The sequence below is a fragment of the Ochotona curzoniae genome, unplaced genomic scaffold, assembly GCF_017591425.1.
Source record: "Ochotona curzoniae isolate NIBS_2020 unplaced genomic scaffold, NIBS_Ocur_1.0 contig_2321, whole genome shotgun sequence".
NCBI classification, from domain to species: domain Eukaryota; kingdom Metazoa; phylum Chordata; class Mammalia; order Lagomorpha; family Ochotonidae; genus Ochotona; species Ochotona curzoniae.
The window spans coordinates 3,267,971-3,288,914 of NW_024465421.1; the positions used below are offsets into that span (position 1 = coordinate 3,267,971).

At 41.9% G+C, this 20,944-nt stretch overlaps 1 protein-coding gene across 4 annotated transcripts in view; it reads right to left on the reverse strand.

Moving 5' to 3' along the window:
• The window catches only part of AUTS2 (activator of transcription and developmental regulator AUTS2), a 1,065,184-nt gene that overhangs the window by 587,947 nt on the left and 456,293 nt on the right, over positions 1 to 20,944 (reverse strand). For all 4 annotated transcript variants that reach the window (XM_040972777.1, XM_040972778.1, XM_040972775.1 and 1 more), the window contains exon 4: positions 8,582 to 8,617. In XM_040972777.1, the coding sequence (XP_040828711.1) occupies positions 8,582 to 8,617 (36 nt within the window). The remainder of the gene's footprint in view (positions 1 to 8,581; positions 8,618 to 20,944) is intronic.

Below are 20,944 nucleotides of genomic sequence, written 5' to 3' on the forward strand. Positions count from 1 at the left end.
TAAAATGACACTGAATGCTAAATGGATAAACATTTTTACACGTGCAAAATGCATTTTAAATGTTTGACTTCAGAAGTCAAGTAGTGGGAGATAAGTGAAGTGTCTCAAACTATCTAAGCTTCCAATAACTCTTCTTTACTGCCAGAGCTGACTATAGGAAAATGGAACACTTGGAGTTAACATAGCACTTCTCCTCCTTAATAAGCCCCCGTTGTGGTTTTTTAGCATCTTATAAAACGGTGTTCCTGGTGTCTACCAAGCTGTAAGTTTCTTATGCAATAGATTGGGGAGTATTTCATTTATAATTTCAGGAAAAATATCGTTTAAAGCAGTTAAGCAAAGGATAAGCGCATTGATCCGAAAGATTCTGATGGGCCACTAGTAAGACTCCAGGATACTAAAATCTGTCAAAACCAAGGTGGTGTGGGTCAGCAGAGAAAACCTGGAATTGGGACGCCGTCTGTGGCTCGTTTTATGCAGGTCATCTCAACCAATGCAACATCTCTGTAATTTGGAAATGTCTGACAAGACAACCTTCTTGAGTATCAGGAAAATAAAAAAATAAAAAATCAATATGTTAAAAATAATGCAAGTTCCATTCTTCGAAACATCTGGGTTGAGACAGCATCAATGACACGTTCAAAAAATAACAAACAACCAAACAATAAATTACAGGTTAAATCAAGGCGAACATGTGGTATCTAATCTTTTGGGATTCACTCATTTCCCTTAGCATTATAGTTTCCAGTTGTGCCCATTTAGCCACAAAGAACTGCATTTTGTTTTTTTTAACAGCTGAGTAGTATTCCATGGAGTAGATGAACCAAAGCTTTCTTATCCAATCTTCTATTGATGGGCATTTCGGTTGCTTCCATGTTTTTGCAATTACTGATTGTGCTGCAGTGAACATGGGGATGCATGTTGGTTTGTCGTAAAACAGGTGTTTTGGATATATTCCTAGGAGTGCTATTGCTGGGTCATATGGTATGCAGATTTTGAGTTGTTTGAGTGTTCTCCAGACTGATTTCCATAAAGGCTGTACCAATTTGCAGCTCCACCAGCAGTGGAGTAGGGTTCCCTTTTCCCCGCATTGTTTACCCAATACTATGTCAATTAATTCCATAATGTTGTATATTGATACTGAGGCCTTGTTGGGGCTTTTAACCGACCGGATCTTTACTCTGTTAGACCTATCTTCAGACCATAGAAGGTCTCCCCAGGAGGCCACTGAACTTATCTGGACAATAAGACGCTGAACTTTATGCTAGGCATGTGTTTGCAAGCAATGAATCTCAACTGAACTTGAACTATGGTTATGCAGCAAGGTGGAGGAATCCACCATGGGGGGAGGGGTATGGGGAGGGGTGGGGGGAATCCCCAGCGCCTATAAAACTGTACTACACAATACAGTGTAAGCAACAATAAAAAAAAAAACAAATAAAAATATATTATATATTTAAAAAAAAAAATAAAAAAAAATAAAAAAAAAAAATAAAAAATCAGTTTCAGAATTCCATGTTGTGACCTGCCCATTCCTTCTGCACTTGTCAATGCACCATTCTCCAGCTTTTACTTCTCACATCACCTCCATAACCAATAGGACAAACTAGCCCAAGAACTGGATAAGCCAACAGTCTCGACAGCTCTATGGGACTAATCCTAAAAGAGGGATACGAATACAAATTAATTTTCATTATTCACAATTATGTGATTAATGAGTTAATAAATCTATGAATAGCCTCAAAGACAGCCACTTGGCCACTTTGTTAAAGTCTGGACTCTTTCTGGTGCTCACTATAAGCAGTAAGGCAACAAAAGTTCTGTATTCCTGTGGCTGAAAAGATAGCAACAAGGCCAATGCGGAATTCTCCAACGGCAGACAGTTAAAGTACGGTGCTGAGGACCTGTACAGTACCAGAACTAAAGGCCTTAGAGCAAGTCTCACGTCAAGCGGCTCATCCAAGCCATTTTTTCCCTGCCGCATCTATGAAGACCACAAGAGGAGAGAGAAGGATTGGTTGAGAAGTTAGGGAGACCACGGTAAGGAGTCATTGCCACATGTCTGTCAGTCACAGCCATCCTGTCCTCTCATCTCTTAAACTGGAGTTTGCAACTGCAACAATCCTTCCTGAAGACTGAAAAATTATTCAAATTACTTAGTCTATTCCTTTTCACAAATGTTAAGCAGCTATAAATTAACTGATTGCCAAATTGACACAACACCCGTTTGTTTCTCACATAATTATCTTATACGCCAAACTTATCAGTTATCTTATGCTGAATGAGAGTGCTGAAGTTGAACATGGTGTGAATATAGAAGACAATTTCCCAGGGTGGTCTAAAAAAAATCTTCCAAGAGTAGCTATCCTACAAATGATTAAAAGCCTATGCATTGGAATTCCACTTGTGCTCATCACTGAACCATGGTATGTCTGCTCCTGGCTCGCCATAGATCCTATTACCCAAATCAGAATGCTAACAACAGATCAAAAACATGACCAAAGGGTAGGAATTGGAAACGGAAAATAGAACTGTATTTTCAAGCTAAGGCCCTTGAAATTATAGTTAATCTGTGCCTACATAGAGACTGCGAGAAGGCAGATGCTTAGTCTAGTTCTAAACCAACTCTCCAGAGTGAGCAGATTAAGCCCATGATTCCTAATATTAATACAACAGCTACTTAATATAATTCTTAGTTTTGTTACTAGGAGGCAAACACAGCTCAGGGTAGCATTTCCAAAGTTACGGTTAAAAAACACAGTAAGTTTTAACCATTAGAATGAGCAACTAATTTAGTATGTGAAACAAAATGTTTCTATATAACATACAGGTAGCTTCCCAAGTAGTAGTAATAGCTTAGATGTTAAGTGAATCTTAAACGGACTTTCAAATTTTCAATTACCTATGCTAGCTACCACACGGATTACCGTGCTACAATCACATCTGTCCCTTGGGGATCCCAGTTCCAAGAACGATCACGGCAGTCCTTAATGCTAGATTTCAGATTTCAACATCTTTTTGCTTTTAAAAGTAGTAACTAGGTCAAGTTCATGTTTACCAGTAAGCCATAACCCATTCCACTCACCCAACTCCCTCTCTGGCTTTATACTACATTTCCCACCAACTGAAGTCCCATCTTCTTCCAGGGATATGATGTAATTTAACCAACTGCACTCTGTCATTGCACTGTGCTCCTCAGCTGCTCATTTTGTTTCAAACTTGGTTCTCCCTCCTCTTCACCTGTCGAGTACCAAAATGTTCATCAAGTTCTAACCAGCTTAAACTTCCTACATTCACTGACTGAATATTCTCCAAAGAGCTCCACTTAACTTCTTGCGAGGCTCATCAGCTAGTCTTGCTTAAAACTCAACTACACATCCTTGACTTCCATGGCTAAAAAAACAGCTAAGGGAATATGTCTGAATCATCCTTGTACTTTCCATCAGGTCAGCTGATTTCTACTTTAATCTTTATCGAATATTCTAATGAGAGTGGTGGAACCTGATTGGTATTCTAATGGAATTTAGACTTAGAAAATATTTCCAACATAATGGACTGTTACCAATAAGTTAATTAATTGATAATTAATTCACCCAAGATTAATGAGTGATAAATGCCCACTGTTAAGTATTTTCTTGAAAAGTATTAAAAATCCTCAATGTTATTTATCTTGAGTATAAAGTATTTAAAAGATTCTTAGTTGTAAAATTATGTTCCAGAATCGCCAAAGAATAAGTAGTAGCAGGGAGGGGGAAAGGCAGCTAATTCTTCTTTGGAAAGTCTGCAGCCAAGGCCATGTTGCTATATCTCACAACTTCTGGAAATAAAAATATGCACAAATACTATCAGTAAGCATGTAAGGTCCTCTAGAAGGCTTCTCTTATTTAAGTACTATATGCTAGTAATAATTAAAAGTTTCACAAAAAGGGCGGGTTTAGGGTAGCCTACATTCCTTGAGACAGACAGCCATAACTACAGTGCCACACCCGGAACAATGCCTAATACAGAAAATGCTTAATATTTACAAAAAGTCAGAAACGTCTGTTTAATGAAAAGTTCATCTTCTAAGAAAAACAGAAATGAAGCAAACCTCAGTCTTTGAGCAGAAACCAATTCTTCTCTGGCTTAGTCACAAAATCTACCCTGAGATTTAAAAAGCAAATATGGTTACATAAAACACCACACATCAGTTAGGGGAGTTATGACAAATTACAGCAAAGGCAAACAGGAGATATTTGAGAGGTTTATGGTCAAAAATGCAGACAGGAGGCCAAGGATCTGCTCTTTATGACCATTGTAACTCCAGATGGAAAGACATAGGTACTTGTGTTGCATCTATTGCATGTCACCAGCACTATAAATACAGCTTAATTCAAAGGAAAACAGCAATTACCCAAATCCCATTTAACCCACGTACCACAACACAATTGCCCTTTATTATATAATGTGATATCTTTAATGGCTAGGTAGAAGTGGGTTGGTTTCTTCGCTAACTTTAAACTATGTTGATTACTACATGTGCTCCAGTTGAGAAGGATGAAAATTATTAGTTGAAAATACTTAAGAGAAATTACCAGAGTTTACAAAAGCAGACTGAGGTAACGGCCCTGAGACACTTAGATTCAAGCCTGCTTGCAGGCTGTAAGCCATCCAGAGAACAGGCGTGACGAGGCACTGCACTTCCCTCCGTACAAGTTCAGCCTGGCCAGTCGGTTGGCAGCAGGGCTCTGAGCTATGGAAGCCAGTGCTTTTGAGGAATGATCCTGATGTTTGCTGGGAGGACACAGCTCACAGGTCTTCCCGCAGGACTCCCTTCAGTTACATAATAGCTATTCTGGGCCGACCGCCTTCTATGCCAGACAGTGGCCAGAGTGTGATATGCCCTCTTCTAATCGGAATGGGCTCAACAGGTCTTACTCAATCTTCCAGCCTAAACTGCGGAAGGGTTAAGCAGTGCGGGAGAAAATCAACATGCAACTTAAACCAAAACAGGGACAACGCTATCATGTGGATAGTCTGTGGAAGAGCTCATTTCAAAATGAACCAGCTCACGTAAGCGACTGAGGGTAAACTCCGTATTTGTTTTACGGTCACAGAGGGAGTAACTTGTTAAGTAGCTGACCAAACCCAAACTCCCGGGTTCTTGAAAAAGCTAGTTAAAAACATGATGAGAATAAAATAGCAGTATATAAGTATAAATTACAAAATTTAGTTTTTCTCATCAATATTAGAAATGATAGCATTGTATCGCTAAAAGAATATGCATGGTTTGCTATCATGCAGTGCTGTTCTCTCTGTGTTAAATATATCACCACTCTATTAGGTAGCTACTGAAAAGCAAATGGACACAAAGTAATTAACCTGATAGTGGGCATGCAGCTGTTGTCAAAGAGCATTTTGGATTAAACATTATGCATAACGAAGCTATAAGCACATGTTGAAGAAGAAAACATAGTCTAAACTACTTAGATTGAAAATATGTTCACTGCATTGATGTTTTAAAACGAGGGGAAAAAAAAACCCACATGCACTCCAACAAGCTTCAGTGCTCCTGCCAAGAGGGGAAAAAAAAAAGGACAAGAAATTGATTCCAACTAGTTTATACTTTCATCTGTATTTAGAATTTGAGCTGGAAATGAGTATGTACTCATGAGTGTGTGTGTGTGTGTGTGTGTGTGTGTGTAACACGTACATTATTTAAAAGCGCCCAAAATGTGGAAAGTTTGTTCCAATCCTTCTCTATTTTGTCTACTCTAAGGATTCTTTGCAATATGCTTATGTAAATACTGATCTTAGCTGCTGTTCTCATTTCTCAAATCTTCTGCTTTTAAGTGGATTGGAAAAGTGACAGACCCAGGCAGACTTCTTTGGAACACAAAACCAGGGAGATATAAACAAATATCACCAGATCAAAAACACATGCTTCGTCTTTAAGCCTTTTAACTTATCCTGACTGATACATTCAAAGAATTGAAAGTATAATGTTTTGGGCTTGGGTAAGGCTGAGTGTGTGCATGTGTGTGTGTGTGCGTGTGTGTGTGTGTGCATGTGTGTGTGTGTGTGTGTGTTGTGACAAGCTTATACTAAAGTGATTACCTAATTAATACAGTGAACAGCATTTTATCTTAGTTCACTAAAAGTTCTATATAAAACGTAGCTAGCTGCAGTTGCTTAGCTTAGAGTGCTACTGTGACAGAGGAGACTGTTGAAGAAGAAGCAGTTCCAGGCTGTTAAACCCAATAAGTCATTGCCTTCAGTTTCCTTAAGCCAGAGTTCGAATTATGGTGCATTTACGGTACCAGCTCATTAAAATAAACAGTTGATTCACCTCCACCCCCCATTCCAAAGAGATGCTGAGGTGGATTGAAATAGAGCTGAAAGATCAATGTTCCACTTACCTGCCTGTCTTCTTTTCAAACAGAAAGCTACCATGACATTAAAAATCACAATATTGCACAAAGAGTATATTGCCGGGTTAGCAAAAGTTGTGAACATATCATTTCCACTTCAAAGTACGAAACTCATCAGTGTGGAAGTTAGTACCTAACCCTATGTGTTACATGTGTTAGTGTTGGGAAGATTTTGAAAAAAGAAGATATTTTTTGATGAAGATTTTGCAACAATATCAGTGGATTTTGTATTCTGATAACAGAACAATCACATTATTGGAACCACATTCTAAGTAGGACATTTTTGTCATACTTTAACTGAATACACATCTGGTATGTATCTTCTCCATGTAAGCTAGTAAGATGACTGATTTTTATAAAAGTAACATAATTCTACAAGCAATTTTACCAAATAAGAATAAATTTTTATACATTTAGCCCATGGTGAAAAAATCACTTTATAACTAAATACTCTTTACTCATAGGAACGTATTGTTAGAGAATAAATGTAAACACTTCTAGAATCGCAGGGAAAAAATGCATCATGAAAATGTTGATCTGGCAAAAATGACTTTGTTATTTCAAGAGAGTCTACTAAAAGTAAGAAAACAGAAAAATCTAGAATGTTCACTGAAAAAATGAGCCAGGACTCAGGTGCCAGTATTGGCCTTGTATCTGCTGAAAAAAGCAAAGTGGGAGAACTGAGCTCTTGGCTGAAGGACAGGCACTGGCCGCCTCCAGATTTCCCTTCAGCATCTCCACCCAATCCAGCCTGGTGTGAAGAGATGGCAGAAGGGCCTGCATCTGTTCTTTCCACTGCGGGTGCAGAGTGTCTCCTGCTTGCTTCTGGAAACATGAATATCCGTCCTTGATGAACAGGAGCAAGCATAAGTATGCTCATTGTATTAAGGCGGGCCCAAGTCATCTCTATCCTTCCTATCCTTAGAGATTAGGATTAAAATCACCCGGGTCTAGAAAATACCACTCTGCCAGACAAGGAATAAATATCCCGTATCCCGGAAACCCAGTGTATACGTCAGATCGACTTAGCAGCCCAGCAGGTTGTGGTTAAACGTAAAACAACTGCTGGTAAAAGGAGAGAAGAAAGCAGTCTGCTCTTTGGGACTGAGATGGAATTACTGGGTTGTTCCTATTTTCATATCAGAAAAAAAAATCTCATTCAATGAAATGATGCTGGTATTTATACATTTAATATAAACAGATCAACAAAACTACGTTGGCAGAAAAATCAGCAGAGTAACTGTTAGCATGCTGGGGGTTAGGGGTTAAAAGCAGCTAAACTAAATCGGAAGCCATTTTCCAGTTTACGTTCAGGGTTTGGTCAGTTTCCCTAAACATGTTCAACAGGCATTACAGTATCACTGTGCATCGGGTTCCTTGGAATGTGACAGTATATTTCTACTCTGGCCCGTCATCCTGTTTTGTAAACAACGCTTCCTTACAATGCTTCTACAATTATTTATTGAAAGGAAAAAAAAAGTTTTCAAGCCAAAATGGCAATTTTGGTATAAATAAATACAAGAATGTGACAATTTACCCATGTATGAAAGCTACCGTGGTTAATTCTTGAATTACGCCTCCCATAGCCAACTCTCTCAAAGGACACAGGATAAAGACCAGAAGTGGAATGATACACACCTCTGTTTGCTAAAATGAGGAGTTTGATATGGTTGAACGAACACCTGAAGGCCTTCTAGCCAGACGCTGAGGGGGGCTATCCATTGAAAACACCACATCTCATTCACATTTTAAAAATAACACCCAACGCATATGGAGGGAAATTCTTCCAGAGATTTTCAAAGTGAATTCACATCTCAAAGCATAATTGGAATTGCTTCTCCTCATGGTCCTTCTCACACGTGTGCACACACACTACGGAGAAGCAGTGGCAGGAACCAACCAGGCTCCCTGTATCCCCTGGCGCTAGCCGGCAAGGAGGGATGCTGGGAAACCAGTGCACACCGCAGACTGACTGAGACACCTATGGGCCCAGCAGGTTGTCTTTTAAACACGAAACAATTGCTAGTAAAAGGACAGAAATCAGACTGTGCATTAGGACTGAGAGGGAATTGCTTAGATTTTTTTTTCCCCCCACATCCTAACAAGCATTCATTATTGAAGCAAATCAATGCCAATGCAAGGCACATATGTGGAAGTTGAGATAGACTTACGAAGTAGCCTGTTCCCAAGCTGGAAGGAGCTGAACTCTGCAATAAAGCATAAAGACAAAGTGGAAAATCAGCAATGGTTTTTTTAACACGTTCCAATCCACACAGCTCATTACCGCCCTTTGCAGGCTTTTCATCACTACATCATATCACCAGTGTGTGCTGTCCCTTGTCAGCTGCGACTGATACAAACACCGTGTTGCTTAATTTTCCCCTTTACATCTCTCAACAACTCAGAGATGCTAACGTGCTATTTACTGAATTCCAAGCTTCTGCGGTGGACGTAATTGCCAATTTATTTGACAGGCAGCTGGGTAATGAATTAATGATGGCATTTCGCCCTGTGCTGAGACTAAACAGACACGCATCAGCCTGCCTTCCTGACTTGCTGACATTCAATGCCCTGGTCTCAAGCTACTCAGTTCTGTGGCCGCAAAGGGGCAGGCAAGAGGAAAAAGCCCAGACTGACTGAAAAATAAAAAGCCCAGTGGGTTTGGATGACTTTTCTAGTATATGACCTAGTTGCCAGTTTATTCTCTGAGGGCACCAGTTAGTACACACACAGTATTTTTCAAAAAAATGAGACATTTTGTAAACATAATTAGTGGACTAAAATGCAAAGAATGTGTGGGCACAGAGAAGCAGTGAAAATACCATTTTTTTCTTAAGGATTTATTCATAAGAATTAACATTGGCTGCCGTTGTTTTGACACATCAGGAAATTCAAAAGCAGTAATACTGAAAAAGACGCCTGGTGGGGGGGGCATCACTTTCTTTGGGTAAGGAATCACAGCAAGATTATTTTTAAAGATTTATTCATTTATATTGCAAAGGAAGATTTCAAAAAGAAGGAGAGGCAAAATTCACCCATCTGCTGGTTCACTCCCCAATGGCTTCAATAGCCAAAGCTGAACCAATCCAAAGCCAAGAGCCAGGAGCTTCCTCTAGGTCTCCCATGCGGGTGCAGGGGCCCAAAGGTCTGGACCATCTTCTGCTGCCCTTCCAGGCCATAGCAGGGAGTTGGATTGAAAGTGGAGAAGCTGGCAGCAACCATATGGGATGCTAAGGTTTGGAGGTGGAGGATTAGCCAGTCAAGCCAATGCAGTGGCCCCACCCACCCAAAATATTAGTGTTCTAAACTTCTGAGTTTCTTTTTTTTTTTTTATTTTCTGGCTGTTATTATTTGTATGCTTGTGTCTTTCTGCTTCAAACTTCTCATATATATATATATATATATATATATATGCAAAGATTTAATCTTAAGCGTGTGCTTTCTGATTAAGGGAGGCTCCACGTAAGACTGGAATGAGAAGGAAGCTGATGCTTTCGGTTTCCAGCTCTGCTAGGCTCCTGCTCGCTGCAGACAGCCCTTGTCCCTGAGAAGCCTCAGAGAGCCTTGCACCTTCCCCAGGGCCGCCTGACCTCCACCTCCACCTGACACATAGTACTCAATCCACCTGTAGCTCTTTCACCTGCACGCCCTGTCCCCTAGTCTGTCAACCACAGGTAGCACGTACCACCTGGCCTGTACATCATTGCTGCTTGAGATCTTAGCACACAGGATGCATTTCCCATCTGTTATATTCCTGTATAAAGAAACAAATGGGTACCGCAGGAAAAAACAGCTCAGAGAACGACATCTCTGAAAAATACGGTAAGGGTGATTCTTCAATTCTAAGCTGCAGGAGAAAGAAACATGAGTGGTAAGCACACGTCCATAAAACGAAAATGGTAGTAGGCGTTGGGGCAATCCTAAATACAGTTCTCAAAGCTCAACGTTGTTAACGTCAGTGACTCCAACAAGCTCAGGCGAGTCAAGTACAGCTGACATGTGATCTCGCACACTGGACGTGGTTTTAAAAATTCCTGCTGTGTTCTTGATTGCTGCCAATAGTATGGAGGGAGAGCCACAGTAGTCATGGAGACAGCATCTCCCATCAGTGTGACATGTGACAGTGTCACCTGTTCTTGGCACTCACAGCCCGCCATGGAGCATGGGAAGGCAAAAGCCAGGTTAGGTCTCCACCAGCCTGGAGTCACGCCCCTGGGAAGTAAACTGATTCTGGCAATGAATTACTCAGAGGGACCATGGGATTTGTTTCTTTTTGTGTCTCCCCTTTCCTTGCCTTTTATCCTAGAAGAAGAACCCCTTTCACAATCACCTGCACGCCCCCATCCCCCCACCCCACATACAGACACATCATATTGTATACCAAAGAAAATTACATCCATCAGGCCTGGGAAGGCTCTGTTATGCTCATTTTGCATATATATTGTACATTACTCAGGGAGCTGGGTGGAGGAGAGGGTTTTGTTGTGCATATTTGTTCTGGCTATTGTTTATGCAGGTCTGACTGAATGAGGGAACAGTGGGTATCATTTCAATTTCTGATGTCAACATCAAATTACTTATTTAATTTCATGCCTGGCGAAGCATTGTATAGCTACACGCAGAATCATTTCACTTCATTTGTTATGCTGTGCTTTCGTGGCGATTGGCTTGCCTTCCAACTGACAGCTTTAATTACGACACGAATTTGATTGCACTGCTGAGGAATTAACATAATGCAACAAAGCATTTAAACACCCTGCCTTATATCCCCCCTCCCGCACACATGGGCACAGAGACACAGACGCGGGAAGGGACGCACGCACCAGATCCTCCTCTACATGAAAGGTCTGCTGGAATTTGCTCTTGCAATCACAAGACAGCACAGGGAAGCTCGGCGACAGAGCCTCTCCTCACGTGCCAGCCCACCATGCTCACCTCCTTCTTCACAAAGGGAAAAGAGATGTGTGGCATGAAGTTGTGACTTGAACGGCAGGCAGAAAACTTTGTGGGCAAACTCTTCTACATCCACTTAGCCAACTGCCTATGGCACTGTGTGGGAAACCATCCCTGGGGTATCTGCCGGCTACCTGGCGGGCGTGACCTAGAACGTGTGTCTGCCCCGGTCTAGGGTGTGGCTTCCAATCCTGTATATAGAACCTGATCTCTGCTATGATTGGAAGATCAACAGGATTAGGCGTCCCTTTCATCCAATCACACTGTCATCCCTGGGTGAAGGAATGACCTGAAAAACGCCCTCTTACTCTTCCTTTTCTTAGCCCTTTATAAACCTGGAGCTTGGGCTGAATAAATCGACATTCCTCATCAGCTTGTCCCCGGTGTTTCTTGGGTTCTTCTTGTGGCCAAAGAACAACGTCGCCTCCCCCTCGGTGACCTCGGGACCCTGCTGGCAGGTCCAAACCCCAGGAGCACTTATTTTCTGCCCTCTCCATTCTTTCAATGATCTATCTATGCTATGTGCCAGCTCCCGTCAATTACAACTGGACAATCTGTACTGAACAAACATTGCTCTCATGAACAGACCTTTTGTGTAGTGTTTTATAACCTCAAGCCTCTGGCTCCGGCCTCGTGCTCAGCAGATGCTACCCTACTCATCACGAGTAGAACTCCACAGTCAGAGTACAGCTAACTCTCTTGTTGCTAGTAACAGAAAATGTGTGTGATAAGCACCTTACATCTTTGACTTCCTGCTTTACAAAAGGTCCACAAGAGTCCTAGTCCTACATGACTCAGTTATGCCTCTGCCTAAAGATAGCAGACAGAAGATCTGCCACTATTTGGTCATTTTGATTGATATTACAAGACAGAAATTATAGGAATACCTCTAAACAACAACTGGTTATGCTATAAAAATGGAATAAGTGTTTAGAAATGGCATTTATGTTCCTTGAAATCTGCTGTTTGTTATTCATTTGCAGATGTGTATTATGGAATTGACATGGTTTTCTCTCAGGATGAGAGGGCAGACACCAGTAAATAATGGCATAAGAAAGCAGACAGATGGTAATGACCTATCAACTAGTGATCATTTTTTTTTAAATACTCATTTATTTCCATTGGGAAGTCAGATATACAGAGAGGAAGAGAGACAGAGAAGATCTTCTCTCTGCTGATTCACTCCCCAAATGGCCACAGCGGCAGGAGTTGAGCAGATCCAAAGCCAGGAGCCAGGGGTTTCCTCTGGGTCTCCCAAATGGGTGCAAAGCCCCAAGGCATTGGGCCGTCTTCAACTGCTCTTTCAGGCCACAGCAGGGAACTGGATAGGAACTGGAGCAGCAGGGATTAGAACCACTGCCGATATGGGATCCCCACAGATGCAAGATGAGGACATTAGCCACTAGGCTACCACACCTGGCCCCTGTAGTGATAATTAAATTTTTTTTTTTCATTTAGTTGTCTTCATTTGATTCGACATGCAAAGAAACAGAGAGGAAGAGGAAAGGACGAGAGGCTTGCCACTGTTGGTTTATAATACCCTGGCAGGGGCCCAGCTAAAGCAAGGAACCCAAAACTCATTCTGGGTCTCCCATGTGGGTGGCAAGGACCCAAACACCTGAGTGCTCTTTCCCGTGGATGCTACATCAGAAGAGGAGCAGCTATGATTCCAACCGGATATTACAATATGCAACTGTCCATGTTACATTTTGGGGTGCAAGTGTTCCAGCTCAATGTCTGATCCTCTATTTAACAATTTAATAGAATCTTTCTGCAGTCATGGGGTTGAATTTAACTTCCTCTGTTTCCTCAACTTAAAACAAATTATTATTTTTATTTCAGAGAGAGAGCTTCCATCTGCAGGATTTACTCTCAGAAAAATCTAAAGATCTAGACTGGGCCAGGAAAAAAAAAATCAGGAGTTGAGAACTAAATCAAGGTTTTACATAGGAGTAAGCAGGGACCCAACTGCTTGAGTCTTGCAGCAGGAAGCTGGAATAGGGACTGAAAGCAGGCTTCGAGTCTGGGCACTTGCATCAATAGGAGATGCAAGCACCTCAACTACTAGGCCAAACACCTGCTCCTCCCCGATCTTCTCCTGAAGTTTTATTTGTTTGAGAGGTAAAAGAGAGTGAGAGGAAGGGAGAGGAAAGGAGAGGAAAGGAGAGAGGGAGAGGAAAGGAGAGAGAGAAAGGAAGGGAGAAAGGGTGGGAGAGAGGGAGAGGGGGAGAGAGAGAGAGAAACCTTCCATATGCTTCTAGTTCACTCCCTAAATGGCCACAACTACCAGCTGAAGATGGGTCAGGCATTAGACAGGAGTCGGAGATGCCTTCAGCATTTCCCACGTTGAGTGCAGGAGCCCATAGATTTGAAAACCCTCCTCTGCTGCTTTCACAGTCTCTCCTTGCCAGGATAACAGGGAGTGGGATTGCAAGTGCAGCATCTGGGATTTGAACCAGTGCCCATACAGGATACAGGCAACTCAGGCAGTGCTTTAACCAGATATGCCGATTCCACCTGCCCCTCCCCCAAATCAAATTTTAATGCAAAGAAATGCTTTCACTTTTCCTGCTTGGAGACCTCAGGTGACCTTTGTCCAATCTGCTGGCAAAAAAAAAAAAAAAAAAAGTGGCCTCAGAATTCAGAAAAGGTTGTCAATCAAACTTTTGTTATTTGAAAATTTGAGGAGGCTGCACAGAAGAAACAAAAGTTTCTTTGACTTCAAAAGTATTTGAAATAATATTGAACACCCAATCTAGGCAGGAGATTCTGTTGAGTAACGCAAAGGGTTTCGTTTCTTTTTCTGCAACTGGTGGACTTGCCGATTCATTCAGAGTTTCAATACAGCAGGCAGCAATGAGAGCTATTAAGAGGTTGAGAAAAGAGGGTACGAGAATGCATTTAGCGGTTTGCCCGAGAAGACAAGGATATGAAGAAACGCCAGCCGACTGGCTACCCAACATGCTGTTTCTGGGCTCATTATAAGCCATCTCCTGTTTGACATGGTGCTTTGTTTTTGTTTCTGCTTTTTTTTTCCCCCCCTAGATTTGACCACTGCTCCAGCAATCTCTACAAATTATCCACCTCGATCTCATTATAATGTAAAGGAGAGCTTTCTTAGAAACACTCAGTTTCAGTTTCCATGCTACTGTGGGCTACAGGAATAGTAATGGGATGTGCAGTTGAAAGACATTTTCCAGGAGGGAATATGTTGCTGCTGACATTCAAGTCCATGAGTGGATATTCATTAAATACTCATTCTCCTCTTTCTCACTGCCCTCACCTGCCTCTCGTTCCATCCATGTCACTATGCTATCACCGAGGCTACTCATTAAACTCATGAAGATAACATTTCTGTTTTAACAGCTTACCTACAACAAGGGACTTCAAAATTGATTATCCATCCAAAATAGATGTGCTCCATTCATTATAGAGCCACAGAGAGACACTTTGCTACTATTACCAAGCTCCCCCAGATATTATATATAAATATATAATACATATAACACACACATATATATATTCCCCCAGCTGTTAGGTGAGCATGTATGTTGTGACCCTTAGGCAAATTTAAACTGTATATTTTACAATTCTTGCAAATCACCAATTGTGTCTGACATGCCTGCCTACCTGCCTCTATGTTGGTCTTTTCTCTGTTAGGAATAAAAATGAAGAAAGACTATGCCAGGAATCACACGGACAATTAAATTCCTTGCAAGGGTCACCAAACAAGCTAATTCTAGATTTTTCCAGAAGTTCTTTACAGAACAATGCCGGGGTGGGTGCTGACCATGCTGGTTGAGATGATGCTTGGAGCCCACATCAGAGTACTTAGGACCCTGCTAACTACGCCCTACGAGAGAGCAGACCAAGGACTTCAGCTCCTGCCACCCATGTGAGAAACAAAAGGGATTGCAGGCTCCTGGCTTCATCCGGACCTAGCTTTAGCTGTTCTGGGTAACTGTGAAGTGAACGAGCACATGGAAGATTTCTGTCTACCTCTCTCTTCCTATGTCTCTGCCTTTCAAACACATCAAATTTTCAAAAAAAAATTAATGATAATGAAAATGATCTGAAATCTTAATCTAGAGATATGTGGCATGGAGGCAAGATTATTAAGAGCTGGAAACAACAACAACGGAAAAAGGAGCCAATGGAGTAGCACCATATATTAATCCTCTGCCCTGTGGCACCGGCATCCCATACGGGTGTAATTTCAAGTCCTGGCTGCTCCAGCTCTGATCCAGCTCTCTGCTTATGGCCAGGGAAAACCAATGGCTCAAGTCCTTGGGCTCCTGTACCTACCTGGGAGACCCACAGGAAATCCCTGCCTTCCAGCATTGCAGTGGCTCAGCTCTGGCCATTGTGATCATCTGGGGAGCAAGTCAGCAGATGGACGAGTTTCTCTCACTATCTATATACTTCTCTCTTGTTAAATCTGCCTTTCAGATAAAATACATCAATTAAAAAAATAAGTCTGTATGTCAGAAGCCAGATTTTCCCTCTTGAATAAATCCATCAAGAATTTTTACAAATTCAGTTATTCTGTTATTAAACGTTTTCCTTACTGATTGATCTAAACATATGTCTCCTTGATGTGGACAACTGGAAAGTTCTTGTGGCCAATTATCCCTCCTGGCAATAGGGTTGAGGAAGACATAACTCAGGAAAACCAGGCACATTCAGTGGTTTGAAGGCTCGACTCATGAGTCATATTCTCCAGCTACACTGTCATGTTTAACTCTTTTCTGTTATGATTCAAAGAAAACAAAGCCTGAATCGTATAGTATTTTGATTAGCCTCCCTTGAGAGTAAGTCTTCTAAAATGATCCCTTAAGTTGCTGAAAAATTGATAAGAATTTTTATCTCAATTGAAAAATGAGCAGCGGACATGATGTATTAACAGGTAGCAACTATCATCTACTTTCAGCAACTAAAATAATCTATAAAAAAAAAAGATATGCAAAAAGAATTTGTAGCAGTTGGGCAAAACTACAGGACAAAGTTACTTATCAAAAAGGAACAAAGAAAGGTGACCCTGGCAGTTTTCTTAGCTTGCTGCCTGGAGAGCTTTCCTGCCATATACTACGGAGAGCAGGAGGTGACCTAGGCAGGGTCCAGCAATGACCTTACGTTGAGAAGACAGGTAGGTGTCAGGGGAGCTCAAGGCAGCAAGAATTAGCAAAGGACTACAGAAAAGTGAAGACCCTCACAGACAGTAAAAATCAGGAAACCTGTAGCACCACTGTGCTCAACAGCATGGGTGAGGGAGGAAAAGACTTGAGACAAAGGGAACAATCACTGGGGAGGAGAGCGCACAACTGCCAGAGCTCACATGAGACCGACCATGCTGGATTCCCTCCCTCCCTCCCCAGTCTGTCAGTCACGAGGCAGAGCATTCACTAGTGGGGGAAACACTGCTTTTAGGCCAATGCTGGACCCACCCAACAAATCATGACAACAATCCCCCAAAGAAAAGACGTGCAGGTAGCATAACCTCATCCCAGAACAAATAATTCATTACAGAAATAAGGAGCATCCCACCATCCAACAAGGCAGAAATGCATTAACGTGTGACATTCAATAAAAGATTATCAGGTAAGCCAGCAAACAAACAAATCCAAATCATAATGAGGACAACCAGGCCAGAGGAACTGACACTACCGGCAGACGAGCGCATTAAAAGCTATCCTAACTTTTCTCCAGATGCTCAAGAAGTAAAACCAGAATAAGCGGGGTAGCAGGTGACACTGGAAGATGCTATGGAAAGCATATTTTTTAGAGATTATTTTAGTTGTTGAAAGTAGAAGATAGTTACTGCCTGTTAATACTTCATTTGCATTTTCTGTAACTTTCTGAAGATTCCTCATGTATATCAAATTTTGTTTAACTATCTCAATCTGTTGGTGAAATACCGTGTTTCTACCTTTTAGCTACTGCAATTTATGCTGCGATTAACATTAGTTATGAGCATCTAAATTTTGTTTTTTTAAATATATTTTTTTGTATAGGTTTAAAAGTGTAAATGCCGGCTCACATGGTAATTTTCTGTTTGGCTTTTTGAAAAACTTCCAAGCTGTTTTCTACATTATCATACATGCTCACCAGCAATACATCAGGATTCCCTTTTTGCCATATTCTCTCCCACATTTGTTATTCCTGTTTCTTTTTAAAAATTGTATCCCTAACAACCAGGTAGAAAGTGGCAACTCCTTATGATTTTGATTTCCATTTCTTTGGCAACTCATGATTTTGAACATTTCTGTATGTGTTTATTGGCCCTTATTTGCAGAATTGTCTATTCATATTTTCATCCATTTCTAGGTTGTAATTCTCCATATAAGTCAAACATTATACAATTATCAGTTATATGATTTTCAAATACTTTCTCACACTGTGTATCTGCCTGATCTCACTTCCTTGAGAAAGCATTCAGATGCACCAAGGTTTGTCATCAAGCTTAGTTCATGTGCTTTCCTAGTTGTTATTCGTGCTTTTGCTGTACGTGTAACAAACCAGCGCTTAAACCAAAGTCAGAAAGATGTATCTGCATGTGTTCTATTAACGTTTCCGTGGCGGTAGCATATATGTAGGGTCAGGGATCCATTCTGCATTTATCTTAGTATAAGTATGTGATAAAAGATCCAACTTCATTCTTGTCCATGTGGAAAGTCAGTTTTCTCACACATTCTGTAGGAAAATTCTCTTGCAGAATATTAGTTGCTTCATAGATTTCTGGGTTCTTCGTAGAATTCTGTAGATATCTAGATCCTCAATTCTATCCTGTTGGTCTCTGTTTCTGATGTTATGCCTTTACCATACTGCTTGCATCACTGCAGCTTTGTAGTAAGTTTTAAAATCAAGAAGTCTGACTTTTTCAACTTCATCCCTCTTCAAGATCGCATCAGTCATCCTGGACCCTCATTATTTTCCATACACATTCTAGGATCAGTTTTTCCACGTTTGCAAACGAGACTGCTAGAATTTTCAGAGTAACTAAGTGGAAGCTGCAAATAGTTTAGGAGTATTGACATCTACATAAATCGCAATGCTTCTATTCATGAAAATATACCATATTCATTCATTTTTTTTTTCTAACAAAAAGTGAGTTCTGAGCAAGTCATTCAATGATTTCAGTGACTTTATGCCTATCTTCACGGACTCACATGGCTTACATTTCTATCACTCATGTTCCCAGACTTCAACTGTATCCTTTATTTATCCAACCGATACTGTACTGCAGGACAACTGATTAGATCTGTAGGAAAACTTCCGATTAAAGAGAGGACATCAGGAAGCCTTCCTTGCCAGTGTGGAGCCAGGGCCAGCTGCCATCGTGTCAGGTATCCTCCAGAAGCAGTCCATAAGGACATGCACAGGCTGGAAACTCCTGGTCCTCAGGTTTGGATAACGGATCAAAGAGAGGTGCTTCCTCCCCCAGGCAGGGGAACAGAAACTAACAAACCAAGGAAAGGCACCTGCTAGACAAACTGTTTATTAGTAAACTCTTACTGTCGATCCATAAATGTCTCAAAGTCTCCTCCCTATGCCGAATGACCCTCAGTCCTTAAGTCTGACGCTGTTAAGGAGCCTCGACTACTGACCCCCAGTGGGTAGTCCACACGCGTTAATGCCAGCTCTGTGCACGGTACAGCAAACAAGTGCCACGACAGAAGGGGGGGAAACTATTTACAACTAATGCACTCTCATGGAGAAGAGCACGGGTATAAGTATACTTAGTTTATTCCACTGAATTTTTAAAACAAGTGAATTTTCCATGCACCAACAGTCACTCTAAATTTCATAAACTCTTTCCTGAAAGTTGTCGGAAGGTGCTGGTGTGTTCGGGTTGTTAGCCTCCTCACTCCCAGGGCTGAGTGAGAGCAGTGCGGGGTCACTAGAGAGACCTGGGGGTGCTGTGATGCTCTCCACACTGCTGTCCTAGCGGACATCTCTCAGCAAATAAAGCGCAGAGTATGTATTCCTAAGATACGTGCGTCTACAACTTACACACTCCCGTAACACTTATTGGTTCAATAAAATATAATTCTGATTTGGCTTTTGAATGGAATTCCAGGGCCTTCCGTATTCAGTGGGCCACCTTGTACGCTTTAATGAAGACTGCTGCTGTGGAGTACCAGAAACAAACGAAGGCAGAGGCGAAGCGTTCTGTTCCTCACGATGTTCTCCCTGTCGCTGCTTCTCAGAGACCTGAAGATTCTTCTTCTTTCTCGGTACACTCATTTTTTTGTTCTTGTTTTGTTACTATCAAGGATGAAATGTTTCACTAGTTGGTTCATTGTAGGAGAGATCCTCAAGGGTGGCTCTAACATTAAAGCCAGATTACTAACAGTGACACACAGCATGCAAGGGAAGAATACAGGAATACAAGGGGAGAAGAGCAGTGTGGTAGTTGGCCCTCAGGAGGAGTTGGGGAAAAAATCTGCCCGGTGGGGTGCTGGAAGCTAGACCACAGTCAGAGCCAGGCGTGGAGATCTGAAGTGTGGAATGGGCACTTGGCCTAGAAGATGACTTGCCTGTGTCTCACACGGGGCTGCCAGGGAAAACCACCAAGCTCTGCTCCCGACCTGAGCAGATCCCAGAGGGGGATCGGGGCAGAGTGGCAATGGTTCAAAAGATGAGGCTCCTGCCCTCTACGTGCGAGACCTGAGTTCCACGGTACTGGCGTTAGGCCTGATACACATGGGAGGAACGAACCAAAAGGTGGGAAGCTCATTTCATCTGTGTCTCTGCTTCTGAAACAAATACGGTAAAAGAAAGAAAAAGAAAGAGAGAAAAGGAAAAGGAAGGAAGGAAGGAAGGAAGGAAGGAAGGAAGGAAGGAAGGAAGGAAGGAGAGAGAAAAAGAAAGAAGGAAGGAAAGAAAAGAAAGAAAGAAAGAAAGAAAGAAAGAAAGAAAGAAAGAAAGAAAGAAAGAAAGAAAGAAAGAAAAGAGAGAAGGAGTGGAGGAGGGAGGGAGGGAAGGAGGGAGGGAGGAAGGAGAGGAAAGAAAAAGAAAAAAGAAAAAAAGGGCCCGGTGCGGTGGCCTAGTGGCTAAAGTCCTAGCCTAGAATGCGCCAGGATCACATATGGGCGCCGGTTCTAATCCCTCTGGCTCCACTTCCCATCCAGCTCCCTGCTTGTGGCTTGGGATGGCCCAATTCCTTGGGATTGTGCACCCGTGTGGGAGACCTGGAAGAAGTTCCTGGCTCCTGGCTTCTGGCTCCTGGCTCCTGGCTCCTGGCTTTGGACTGGCACAGCACCAGCCTTTGTGCTCACTTGGGGAGTGAATCAAGGGTCGGAAGATCTTCCTCTCTGTCTCTCCTCCTCTCTGTATATCTGACTTTGCAATAAAAATAAATAAATCTTAAAGAAAAAAGAAAACCGGTTCATGTACCAGCTGCTCCACTTCCCACCTAGCTCCCTGCTTATAAACTTGGAAAATACAGTATGATGGCCCAAAGTCTGGAGACCCTGCACCTGCATGAGAGAACTGGAAGAAGTTCCTGCTTCCTTCCTTGTGATAGGCTCAGCTGCAGCCATGGCAGCCACTTGGGGAGCGAACCTGCAGATGGAAGATCT